Here is a 13,626-nt window from a genome sequence, read left to right on the forward strand (position 1 = left end):
TTATTTCGATAGGCTTACAGGTCGTGTAAGAAAATTTCTCTTACAGGATTCAGCTAAGTTCCTACTTCACGGGACTTAGTCATCAGACGGTGAATATATCCTTTTTTAAAAGATTGAGATTAAATAAAGACTTCCCGCATAGTGTTTTATTTTCTCTTTCAGGATATTGCTAACGTATATTTCATACTTGCAAAATAAACGTATAAACTGTGTTTTATTTTTCCCTTTTATTTTCAGGTACACTGCTAAATTTTTATATTTGAATTTTTACTTTGATACTTATAATTTTCAGGTACACTGCAAAAATTTTATATTTGAATTTTTACTTTGATATCTTTGATACTTCAGGTACACTGCTAAACTTTTATATTTGAATTTTAACTTTGATACTTTGATAATTATAAACCTTATATTTAAACTTTGAATCTAATACTTTGATTTATATAACTTGTATGCTATTTCTTTTCTCTGTTCTCTTTCAGGTACACTGTTAAAACTTATAATTTCTATCTTTGAATTTTAATATTTTATTTTCTGGTACACTGTTAAAAAATTTGACTATTATTTTTCTGGCTTTAATATTTGTTGTTATTTTATTTACAGTTATTTAAATTGGTTTATATTATTTATGCGTATTTATCACCACTTAAATTAACTTGTAATATTTTTCTATAGTCCAATCGACGAAAATAATTGAATTTTGACTCTAATTATTTTTACAGTGTAGTTCTTCCCCTTTTTATTGTTGATTATCCCGATTGGCATAACAACCGACATTCCTGTCCTTATCCCGAGTCTCTAGCTCAACTCCTTCCCACTTCAAGTAATTTTGACAAGTGACATTTCCTATACTTATTAATTTGAATTTTGGTTAAAATCGTTTTATTGTTAATAACTAACGTGCGTTACTTTTCAGATTCTTATTTTAAGACTAATTAGTATAATTATCCTCCAGATTTCCGGATCAGGAGATAATTATACCTTTCTTGCAGATTCTTAATATAAGTTCTGTTATACCTTTTCTAACCTTTATAATTACTGTTTAATAAACTTTATTTATTGTGTTATTCTTTAAAAAGGCAATTTTAATCCCTAGCTAAGTGTCCATAGCCCGTGACTATGGCCACCGACAGAGAACCTTATCCCCTTAGGTCACTCCAAGCGACGGATAGAGCGGTTAACATGCCTTCTCTCTCTCCAGAAGGAGATGGGAGTTATACAAGTTACCGACAGTTTGACGTCAGTCGCTCGGACCTAAGCCAAGAAGCAGGAAAATAGATTGTGATACTATAGTCAACCTTGCAGTTGCGAGTCTCACCGTCTTTGCTATTACGCTAATTGTTGTGGATAAAATATATACGAGGTTGATTAAAAATTACTCGTAAAATGCTGTCGCCATTGGTGTTCGTCGAGACGTATCTTCGTTATTATTGGGGGAATGGGGGGGCGTTTGGGTGTCTTTTCGTTAATATTGTGGAACGTCTCCACCAGTCGTTCTCATTGGTGTACGTTGAGGCATATCTTCGTTATTATTGGGGAATGGGGGGGGGGGCTGTTTGGGTGTCTTTTCTTGATAGCTCATCTCATATGAGAGATTTGAAATGGTGTTTTACAACAGTTTTGAAGATAACCTCATGTTGCCATTGTGTTGTACCTGTTCCAGTCTTTAAAGGAGACGAGTTTTCCAAGGTTTGTGTTCCAGCCAGTGCTAGCTTCCACCCTCATTTTCTTATCCCTGGTCGCCGTCTCAGTTCTACCCCCAGAAATTTTAGTAGGTCCAGTTCCCAACCTCAGAAATGTTAAGAAAAGTAACTTTAGTGCAATCAAGGAAGGAAGAGCGTTTTTCCTTCATCAAGCAAGACAAGGATTCTTCGAATCGGCGTCCTTAGTTTAAATAGCTAGAGGTCCTTCTTGTTGTTATTTTGTTTGTCTATTTGTCCCAGGAGATTCATGTAAGTACCCCTTTATATCATTTTTGTAGTTGCCCCTATATAATCTCATAATTTCATTCCCTTATCCACGACCCAGCTACTCCAAATAAACCCTGAGTGCCGTTCGCATAAGTTTCGATTTGTTTTGCTTGCCCTATCTCTAGCCCCATAACTTCTGTCCCCAATTTTTAACCCCTCATAATAATACCCTATGTGGTTGGCAAAATATTTCGTTACAAAATAATTAAGTAAAATATCGGAAAAGTATTTTTCTAAGAGACTGTCTGATTAGCGGAATAATCGACAAAAATAATTGTTTAATAAAATGAAAATAAAAAAAAGCGACGAATTACAGAATAACCGCAAAAAAATTATAATTTATAAGGCAATCAGCAACAATATTTAAATTCGTCATGCACTTACTGATAAAAGAATAATTAATATTGGAATATCGAACAGTATATAATAATAAAAAAGTATAAGACAAAAATTATATACGAGATGATTCAATGTTAGACTTACATTCGTTCCAAAAACATCAAGTCGTCTTGTTCTTGACAGCTGTTCTACCAGGGGCTTCACTTGGTGTTCCTTCCGTATCCGAATTTTTTCTGATTAAAGGATTGGAATCCACCGTTGTCAGTTAAGTTTTTTCTTGTTCTGTTAACGTTTCCAGATCCTACTTCTACGCTACTTTTTATATCACGAAAACTTTTTTAACTTTTAAAAAAATAATTTTATTTCAAAAATACAATGAGCAAAGTGTAACGTGTCACAACTCTTATTATAATGCAACAAAAATAAAGAGCGACAAATTGTTTTATGAGATTGGTGACTGCTGACTCAGTGAGATTGAAAAACTTTGGGCACGCTGACTCTGCTCATACTGCATGAGCAGGGATCCTTATCGGCTCTGGTAGTTGGAAGTTGAAACCTGATACTCTGGGAATCATGGTTATAAATAACCTTGGTTGGTACAATGCATATAACATATATAGTTCGTCCCAAACCCTTCTTTCAGTGCGTCATAGTTGATCGAATTCTCTCTAACACATTAAGCTAGAAGTGACAGAAAAAAACGTGAGTCTGTGATTATTATACATAGAACTTAGAAAATTATTTATCGTAAAGCTAATTCTAGTTACGGATGTATAATTGGTTGGAGTTTAGAATACGCTAAATAGATATCCAATCAATGATGCGCATAAATATAATTTGACGCAGAAGGTCTCGATCTTGACAGTACTTTCACAACGTCAACTGATAAAATAATTGTCATTCCAGGTTAGTATTATCAGACATTTTACAGTGAAAATTTAATTTTGTATTTATTGTCATAAAAATATTTTAAATATGCCGAGATATATCGAGAAAGAACAAAGACTAATATTAAAATTATTAAATTATTTTCAATTAGAAAAAGAGGGATTACGATCCTGCAACTGTCAAATTTAACTAAAATGACATGCAATAATTCTCGACATTCTTAAAATCCTATATTATGTCAAAATTAGTACCGCACTGAAAGAAGGGTTTGGGACAGACTGTATACAGAATGTGGCACCAGCGTTAATTTGATTATTTTAATATGTGTATATATGCAAAGTTCTGTTGTAACTTAGTAGTTGTGTTGTTGCGCAGTACACAATTTTGTTCATATACTTTAAATGAGTATTTACCCTATTAAGTTTCATCGTTATTATTAGTAAGCTTTTGAAAGTGAAATTTTATTCGTAATTTAATGTATACAAAATAAATAGGACTTTAAGTAGTTCTCTTAATTTTCTTGAGAGTTTCCCACAAATCTTTCATAAATAAATATCGTTTCATTCTGAGAGTTCGTTTTGTTAATACTTAATTTCACACATTCTTTCTTTTATAAAGCGGGCTCCAGTGTTAGTATTAGATAAGGGTCTACAATATGTAATAAAAGTATGTGCACAAAATATTTATTGATTTTTATTAATAAATATGAAATACGACAGAAACAAAACGAAAATCGTATCTACCAGTTCAGATATAACCAGTAGCATAAATAAGGTAAAATAGGAAATCAATAGATAATATAAACAAAACCGCTTCAATTAGATTTTTAGATTAACACTGTTAACTATAAAAAATATTTACTTATATCACATATAATTTAGCTAAACAGCAAATCAAAACAGTATAATCGCTAAGAGTTTATACTTTGATAACTTGATTACGTATTTCTTGAGTTAGAATTTCAACCAGAATTTTGAGTCTTTTTTTTATGATCGTAATTCACCAACCTCTGTCCAACTAGATACTTATCGTTTTTGATGTGCTCGTACAACTTCCTGAACTGCCTTACTTGTAGATTGATCACAACAGCTATTATAGAAACCAATAGCAAAAAGGGATAGAGCCGCCTGGCTATAAAATTTTTCAGCTGTAAGTTCGTTATGAATATAGGAACAAGAGAATAAGCAATAGCATACGGCACTGCCAGAGCAAGACCAAAACTAACTATAACTGGGGCTGCAAGTTCTTTGAAAACGAAAGTTAGGTTCATTTCTCGAATACCGTCGCGATAAACCCTCTCTATGGCCGCTCGGAGAAACCAGTCTGGTCCCATCATGGTAATCGCACAAGCGATTTTCGTATATAATACGCCTAATGCCCAATCTTGCCAAATAAATAAAATGGGAGTCTGATAAATCGGTACCCTGAGAGGTATAATAACAACTAGCTCTAAGAGTAATCCAAATAGGAGTGGTATGACCCCTAGTAAAATAGTACTAGCTAAAATAGTCTTTAATCCTAGAATACACCACTGCTTAAGTCTTTCTACCATGGCAGCTCTACCTTGTGGTAACCAACCAAGAACTAAACTTAATGCTCTTGCAGTTAACCAACACATATACAACCCGCAGGCAGCTGTGTACAATTCATGTACTTTAACTTCTGTTTGTGCATCAGTGGTGGAGATCTGGGGAGCTGGAGGAGGAGCTCCGACGAGCCAAAGAGACATTACACTTCGGCCTAGCCAGACTGGAACTGTCAGCGCTATCAGACTGGATAGTACTAATGATACAGAGATGCTAATAAGTAGGCCTACAAGTCTTGTTATGAAAAATGACGGACGTATGTAGGGTTGAAATCCTGAAAAAAAAAAGTTGTGATTAAATCACCATTTGCAAAATTAGTTTAATGAAAAATTTTACGAAAATAAATAAAAAACGGTACTTTTCTTTAATTATTTTGACCTTTCGATTTCCACTTCGGAAAATTTGAAAACGATTTCATGAGTGGAAATTGGAACGTCAAAATAAACGCTTTTGAAACCAAAATTGGGGAAACCAAAATTAATTCTCGTTTTTTTGTATCCTCACTTTGATTTTTTTTAATATGTAAATTTCAAAATCTTGTTAGCAGTAACGGTATACTTAAATTTAGCTTAAAAATATTTAGATATGTGGATAGAAAACGTGGATATAAGAAATATACAAAATGTATGGTGATTTTTTTTTTCATTTTTCGTAGCCAGCATATAAATTTTCGGTATTTTCCAAACGGTTATACTAGCATTTTTTAGGTTGCCCAATAATACGTTGCCCGACATGATTTGTCTCGAGATACGCTTACTATTTTGTTTTATGTATTTCATTCTATTTTTCTTTTTTTTTTACTCATGTTTTAACCAGATATATTTTGCTACACCACATTTATGTTTTATTTGTTTTCCTATCATTTAGTTTTATTTTACTTTGCGTGTGGCTCAGGCAACATGCTACTTTATTAGCTTTTGTAGCCTCTCCTCTTTTTCAGCATTTTTTGATATTAGCTTCTGAAACTATTTCTTGTGGCATGTTAAGTTAAATATTGTTTTATATGGGACTACACCACAATTGATTGTTTAGATTTGTTTAGATTTTCAATCCGCCAAAATTTATAACTTGAAAAATTATTGGGGTTATATAATCTTTGATTGCATCCTTCACGACATGGGCCTGTTGAAACTAAATTCAGCGGATCTAGACTGGAGATGCTCGATAAACATTCCCCAAGCCAAGCCTTGAGATACCGTAGTAAAGGCTGTAAGGCACTACGGTGACAGTGTCGCAAACGGTTCCTTTGGGGTGACAGGTCGCACACCATCGTATTTAGACCTTAACTCTGTAGCATTTGAAATATATTGAAATCCCCTCGTATATGTATTAAATTGAAATCCCCTTATATATGCATTATAATAACGAAGAATTTTTTCAATGTTTCTTAGTTCGTATCTTTCAATTTAAGACCCAAATAATATTTCGTTCTTTTCACGTCGCCCAGTCGATAATAAATCATTTTATTGTTTGTTTATGTCACAGGAGCAAATTCTTCGATATTTCTTTGTTCAAACCGCCCGATATTGCGTTTTCAAATTAATAATTTACGTCTTAATTTCCGTTGTGTTTTGTTTATACCCAAAGTGCTTTGTTTATTCCAACTTATACGATCAATTTTTGAAGATGATTTCGTCACTTTCGTTGGAGCCTTGGTGAAGAGCGGTAATCTCCAGCGTCATGTCCAAATTCATCCGTCGAATTTGTGGTTTTCTGTTTTTGCCCCATTTTTAGGAAATATGTAGCAGTGAAAAGTAGTTTTGTAGCAGTTAATGGTTCAGTTAATGTTTTGAGTGAGGATTGGAAGAATCGTCGTTTCCATCCTCGTTTTGTTTCTCCCTGGTTGTCATCCAAGGCTTTTTGGCAGTATGGAGATAGATTTGTTCGTGTGTTCGCTGCATAGAGAGTGAAGCCCAGGTCTACCCCCAGTTTTATGGTTTCGGAGGTTTCAGTGGCGTCTGGTTCCAGAAATTTTAGTGCAGTTTGCTAGTGAAAAATACAGGTAACTTTTTGATCAAATTTTAAAGTGAAGACAGACATTTTTTTTAATAAAGTAATAATTGCTTTCATTAAAGTTTAAAAGGATTTGTAATAATTAATAAAGTACTAAATTTTATGGTTTGACTTTAGCTTTCATTTTATTTGTTCAGTTTTGTTTTAAATTTAATGTTAATATATGACAGCTTTATTTTTTTCGATATTTATTTGTTTTTGTTTGTTTAAAAAAAAAGGGTAATCTCTATGCGGTAACACTTATAAGTTTATGTAGTATCTCCAACTCCTGGAGTTTGTAAACGGATGACATGTAAGTTTTTTCTGTACTTTTTTTGAATTGTGACTATTAATATAGTGTTTTTATATTGTCTATTTTGTAACTGTTTGTGGTAAGACACAATAAATGTTAAATTTTGTTTTCTTAACATTTTGTAGATTATTTTTTTAACTAACCCTTTTTTTTGTTTCCGTTTGAAAAAGATGTGTTTTTTATGTTAATAATTATTTCCCTAGTTACAACTAGTTGTTGTAATAGTTATAATTAGGCACCTTGAAGTGGCGCTCTTTATAAATTACTAGAGGTGTTTCCTGTTTCTTTTTATTTTGTCCCAAGAGATTCATGACCGTTTGTTTCATATTTTTGTAGTTGCCCCAATCCAAACCCCTTGATATTTTTTACTTATCCACGACCCCAGCTCTCCTAACAAACCCTGAGTGCCGTTCGCACAAGTAGCGTTTATTTTGCTTACCCTATCTCCACCCCCATAGTTTCTATTCCCCAATCTTCTACCCCCAAAATCTTACCCTATGGTAGGCAAAATATTTCGTTACAAAAATGGCGCCCAACGTGGGGCGTTTGAATATCCCTGCACCATAAGTTTTCTTAACAAAGTAAGACAGATTCTTTTCCCCCAAGCCAGATATCTTTTTCAATTCTTCCCCAAGTTTTTTTGCCATGTATATGAAACCCCGTCTTTCTGATAGTGCCCCGGAGTCTCACAAACAGTTTGTTTATGTATTTGTATTAAGATGTATTTTGTATCAACATATGTATTGTTGTTTTTTCTATGTAAGGTACTGTATAAATATTTCTATATGTATTTTATGTGTATTGGTAAATGAAAGCAAATATTTTGAGATTGAATATTTAAATATGAATTTTAAATGAAGTATTAATATTGAATTGATTTTTAAAAGATATTAACAGTAACAAATAATACCGTTATTGTTTGCATTTATTTTTGATTGATTTGACAGGCTTTACAGAATAATCGGTTTTTGTAATTTTGTTTTGTTCGGTCATTTTGAGTCAATGTTAGTATTGTTAGAGTGACTTTTGTTCGAGCTGATGAGTATAGTTGAGTTTTGCCCTTTGTCCCAGCTGTGTAGATGTGTTTTGCCCTTTGCCCCTTGTCCTAAGCCATTTCATTGTTTCCTTCTAGGCCATCTTTGACGGTGTATGTTTATGCCACGGATTAGTAGGAGATTGTGAAAGAGTAGTTCCCAGTGTCCCATTTTGTTTTCCTAATTAACCAACTTTGACGGTGTATGTTTATGCCACGGATTAGTAGGAGATTTCAAAAGAGAAGTAGTCCCCTGTTGTTTTCCTAATTAACCATCTTTGATGGTGTTTGTGTTATGCCACGGGTTAATAGGAGATTATGAACGAGAAGAATTCCCCTGAGTCCCCATGTGTTTCCCTAATTAGCCATCTTTGACGGTGTATGTTTATGCCACGGGTTAATAGGAGATTGTGAAAGAGAAGTAGTCCCCTGTATTCCCTGAGTCCCCATTTGTTTCCCTAATTAGCCCTCTCTGACGGTGTTTGTGTTATGCCACGGGTTAATAGGAGATTGTGAAAGAGAAGTAGTCCCCTGTATTCCCCTGAGTCCCCATTTGTTTGCCTAATTAGCCCTCTCTGACGGCGTTGTTAATGCCACGGGTAAGTAGGAAATTGTGAACGAGAATTAGTCCCCTGTTGTTAAACAGGAATACAAACACCTTTGTGACTTTAAAAAGAAAGAATTTTATAAAAATGCTGCATTGGGTTTAAGAAATACTAAAAATTCAAAAGAATTTTGGAAGGCTGTTGGACTGTATAAGTTTGGAAGTTCGGCCATTGGGGAAGGTGTTAACTTAAATAGTTTACTGCAACATTTTGCAAGACATTTGAATACGGAGATAACAGCAGATCCTGTGTTGTATGCAGAACCGTTTATCCTCAATGAACATTTAGACCGGCCGTTTAGTATGGAAGAACTTCAAATAGCATTGGATTCTTTAAAACCAAATAAAGCACCAGGAGTGGATAGAACTGCTGCTGAGTTCTACAAGTTTCTTCCAGTAAACGGAAAAGTGCTTGTACTTGAGCTTGCTAATAATTTTTTCGTCAAACCAAACTTTCCTCGGGGATTTTATGATGCAATAATTTTTCCTCTTTATAAGAAAGGAAATATGGAAAGTGCAGAAAGTTATCGAGGTATCAGCTTCTTAAATGCAGTAACCAAACTCATTGCGGCATTGACTTTAACCAGACTTACCTCGTGGGTACAAAATAATAACATTTTAAATGAGTTTCAGGCAGGATATAGAACCGGCTATTCAACTATAGACAACATTTTTAATCTTACGAGTATAGTAAACATCCAACATGCACGGGGAGTAAAAAATGTTTATACATTTTTTGTGGACTTTAGTGCTGCCTTTGATACAGTTGATCGATGGGCCCTTTTTTACAAGTTGAGTCGCTTAGGATTATCTACTAAAGTGCTGAATTTGTTAAAAAGTATGTTCGCAAGTACAAAATCGGCAGTCTGGTCAAGGGAAGGTCTATCTGAATGGTTTGACTGTAATGTAGGAGTGAGACGGGGATGTCTTTTAAGTCCATTACTGTTTGCGCTTTTTGTGAATGACCTGCATGACGCATTGGGAGGCGGTTTGGAGATAAATGGTTTAATTATAAGACTTTTATTATATGCAGATGATTTGGTTTTGATGGCAATCAATCCGAAGGTGCTACAGCGGATGATTAATGAACTGGAAAAATACTGTAGGATGTGGAATCTAAAAATCAATTTAGATAAATCCAAAATTCTTGTATTTAGAAGAGGAGGTGGTGTGATCAGGGAATCTTGGAAGCTGAATGATCGAGTATTAGAGGTAGTGAATAACTATAATTATTTGGGAATGATACTAACACCCAAGTTGTCGTTTAAAGCTCATCTAAAAAAGCGCCAGAGTTTGGCAAAAGTAGCGATTCACACGGCTTGGAGTAGGTTAGTGTCTAAGGCTGATATACCCTTTTTGGCTAAAGTAACAGTGTATGAGTCGGTGATAAGATCAATTTTGACTTATGGGTCTCAGGTATGGGGTCTTTTTGAGTACGATGAGGTGGAAATAATCAGAAGATTTTATATAAAAAAAATGTTCTCTTGTCCAAGGTATTGTCCTAACTTTATGTTAGATTTGGAGACAGGTATTGCTAGAGTCAGCCTATATACAATGAATTTACATCAAAAATATGTTAAAAAAATACTAGGATATTCGAGTGATAGGTTGCCAAAATTTCTTTTGAAAGAAATGATAAGAGCAAGGTGTGGCTGGTGGAAAGATTGGATGAGCATGGGAGACAAATTTGGAATTGAGGTAAGGTATGAATGGGAATGGAGAGAAAGCTGGCCTAGTATGATTGAGAATATGATAGAAAAAAAGCAGGAGGAGATACAGCGTCAGGCTGAGAATAGGGCACTCGAATCAAATTTTTGTGGACACTACAAAGAACTGCGAGAAGAAGGAGTAAACATGCATTATCTACTGGAAATGGAAAATTTTGGGGACATTCGATGGCTCTTCAAATTAAGATGTGGAGTTCTATATTTGAATGATCGACCTGGCAGAAATGATGAAAGAAGGTTTTGCTCAATGTGTAATACGAAGGAAAGGGAAGATGTGATACATTTTTTGGGAAAATGTTCGGTGTTGAGACATATTAGGTTAAAGTGGTTGGGTAGACATGCACTTAGTAGAGTGGAAGTAGTTACAATGATGAGACAGGGAAAGGCTGAGTTAGCAGGTTATTGTAGGGAAGCATGGGCGTATAGGTATGAGTTAGTGAGCCTATTTAATTATTAAATCTATTAGCATGGTGTTATTTCAATAGTATTAAAATTAGTATTAATAATTTGTTTGCGAATAGCTATTATCTTTTTATCTGTCTTGTCTATCTTGACTATCTTGTTATTATTATTATTATATCAACAGCTTTCACCCCCTCTAAGGGACACATTCAATAATTTTAAATGCAATATATACCTTAATGTTATACTTTGTTATTACTGTTTAGTCTAGGGCGAAGTGCTACTTAGTAGGATATACACATTTAGTTTATTACTTACATTTATATGAATATTTACTTAATTTATTTTTTATTAATTTTAATGAACTTAGATGTAATGAGCCTTTGTAATTTTTTGTATATTAATTAGGGAATAATATTAGTTTGCCAACCCTCCTGATGGCATGTGCCAAGGAGAACAAATGTCACTAAAAGAGAAAATTGTATTTTTTTTAATGGGAAATAAAAAGACATTATTGATTGATTGATTGATAGTCCCCTGTTGTTTTCCTAATTAATACTCTCTGTCGGTGTTTTTGTAACCACGGGTTAGTAGAAGATTGTGTTCCCCTGAGTCCCCTTTTGTGTTTCCTGTCTTGTATCTGAATGACCACAAGTGTATACTCGTGATCGGAGGTGCTGTTTAGGTTCGCCTAAGAGCAGTCTCATTTAGTTTTCAGAACAAGACCAAGGTGTTTTATTTTGTGTTATTTTGTGTAGCTCACTCAAAAGTCAAGTTTTCAATATTATTAGTTATTTTCCCCCCCTGTATGTGCAGTTTATCCAGCCTGTTGTTTTGTACCCCCCTGTATATGTAGTTAATTGAGTTTGTATGTTTTGAACCATTTTTTTCAGTAACATTGTGTATTTGCTTTCATCCATACATTGTTTTAGTATTTTTGTATTCCCCTGTATGTGTAATTCATTGAGTCGGTTTGTTTTGAACCATTTTTTTTTAGTTAAATTGTGTATTTGCTCTTACCCAATTTTCGTTAAATCAAGTATAACTGCTACAATTTTCATTTTCCTTTAATTTAGTCTTCGTTAAATTGCGTAGAAATATTCTCGTCGTATTTTTAATTTTGTGAATCAAATACTTAATACGTATTTGGAATGATATAATTATATTTTCTTACTTAGAACACTTATTAAAAAAAACTTTATTTTTGAAATTATACAATTTTACAAACTTAAATAAAATGTTAACAATAATAATTATTACTGTTGAACTTTAAGCTATGAAGTGACTCTAAAGAATGAATGTACTTTTTTATTTGTATCTCCATTTATAAGGTTTAAGGTAATAACTTATAATCTAAATGGTGTTGTTGGCTTCCGTCTGTGTGGTCTTGGCGGAGGTCTCGTGGCGTTGGTATTGCGTTGCGTTTGTCTAGGTATTATGATTACATTTCTCCTCCTTCCTTGGGATTGAATTCCGTCCTCGGAATTTCGAGAAGCTACTTGGTGTTGTGGCATTTTGGGTCCAAATAACAATCTGTAGATTCTTCTTCTCTTACGAATTGCTACATATAAAATTAGTGCTAAAACAGATATGATTATTAAAGCGAGAATAAGGCTGATGCTGGTTGTCATCAATGGCTGTAGATTCGTTGTTTCGATGGGCTCGAGTCGGTGATGGGTTCTTGGAATTTCCAATTTTTCCAATATAAGCGAATGTTTCGGGTGAAGTTTCATTTGTATAATATTTGGCATTTGTAGTTCTTGGATGGTCTGCGGGTTTATCTTTTGTCCCATGATGTATAATGTTTCATCCGTGGAAATCACGCTGGAGTGGTTGACAGTGATTTCGCAAATTTTGAGGGGTTCTGCTAATCCTAGTAGAACGACGTGGTCAGTCTCTATGATGAAGTTTTCTGTAACATGTGCAGTGAGGCATCCTTGTACGTCTGGGATTTGGCATTTTGAATAAACTCTATTTTGGTAAATGATGATGTTGGATTTTGGCGTGCAATTTTCGTACCATGTGTTATTTGCGTAGTACTTTGCAGGTGGGATTATCATTGCTTGTTCGTTGTTGGGTATTGAATATATTTTGGAAGTTGGGTAAGAGTGGACGTGGAGAATAGGAATTTTTAGGATTATAAGCATACTTGTCTGAGTTATACATATTACTGAGTGTGAGGCTTCTAAGAGTTCATAGGGGTGTTCTTCATTAAGTATTAGAGCGTCTCGAGGATAAATTGCGAGAAGTGTATTTTGAAGATTGAGTATCTCATGTAGGGTAAGAAGTTCGATATTCGGAATATTAGATTGAGAGATTGTTATTGTTCTTATTAGTTTTTTGGTGTATTCATTTATGATTTGTATTTCTAAAATTTCATTGATTATGGCTAATTGTTTGGAAACGTGATCTAATTCATTTGATAATAGGGCATTGTTATGATCTAACTTTTTAAGAAGTAGGTCGAATCTGGTATTAAAGGTTTCGCCATAAGAGATTTGATTGTTATACTTTTTTATTATTTCGTTTTGTTTAAGCTCGACTGCAGCGAGATGAGATTTGAGGAGTTCGAAGTCTGAGTCGTCGGGATTGCCGGTATTGTATTTGATAGTCGTACCTAAGAAGTTGAAAAGACCTCGTTTTTGTATTCTTTTTCGTGTGATTTTATATAAGTTATCTTCCGCTTCTTTTAGTAGGTGTGTAAATTGGTTTTTTAGAAGTTGTATCGTGGGTATGTTTGGTAAGACGTTGTTGAAGTTGTCGCTACTGTTG

At 34.1% G+C, this 13,626-nt stretch overlaps 1 protein-coding gene across 1 annotated transcript in view; it reads right to left on the reverse strand.

The window, feature by feature from the left end:
* Window positions 1–3,874: 3,874 nt before the first annotated feature.
* LOC140434726 (E3 ubiquitin-protein ligase MARCHF6) overlaps window positions 3,875–13,626 on the reverse strand; it is a 138,865-nt gene continuing 129,113 nt past the window's right edge. Inside the window, exon 2 of the mRNA XM_072523205.1 lies at window positions 3,875–5,057. Coding sequence (XP_072379306.1) covers window positions 4,159–5,057 — 899 coding nt within the window. The 3' untranslated portion in view covers window positions 3,875–4,158. The remainder of the gene's footprint in view (window positions 5,058–13,626) is intronic.

This window comes from Diabrotica undecimpunctata, chromosome 2, assembly GCF_040954645.1.
Source record: "Diabrotica undecimpunctata isolate CICGRU chromosome 2, icDiaUnde3, whole genome shotgun sequence".
Classification (NCBI taxonomy): domain Eukaryota; kingdom Metazoa; phylum Arthropoda; class Insecta; order Coleoptera; family Chrysomelidae; genus Diabrotica; species Diabrotica undecimpunctata.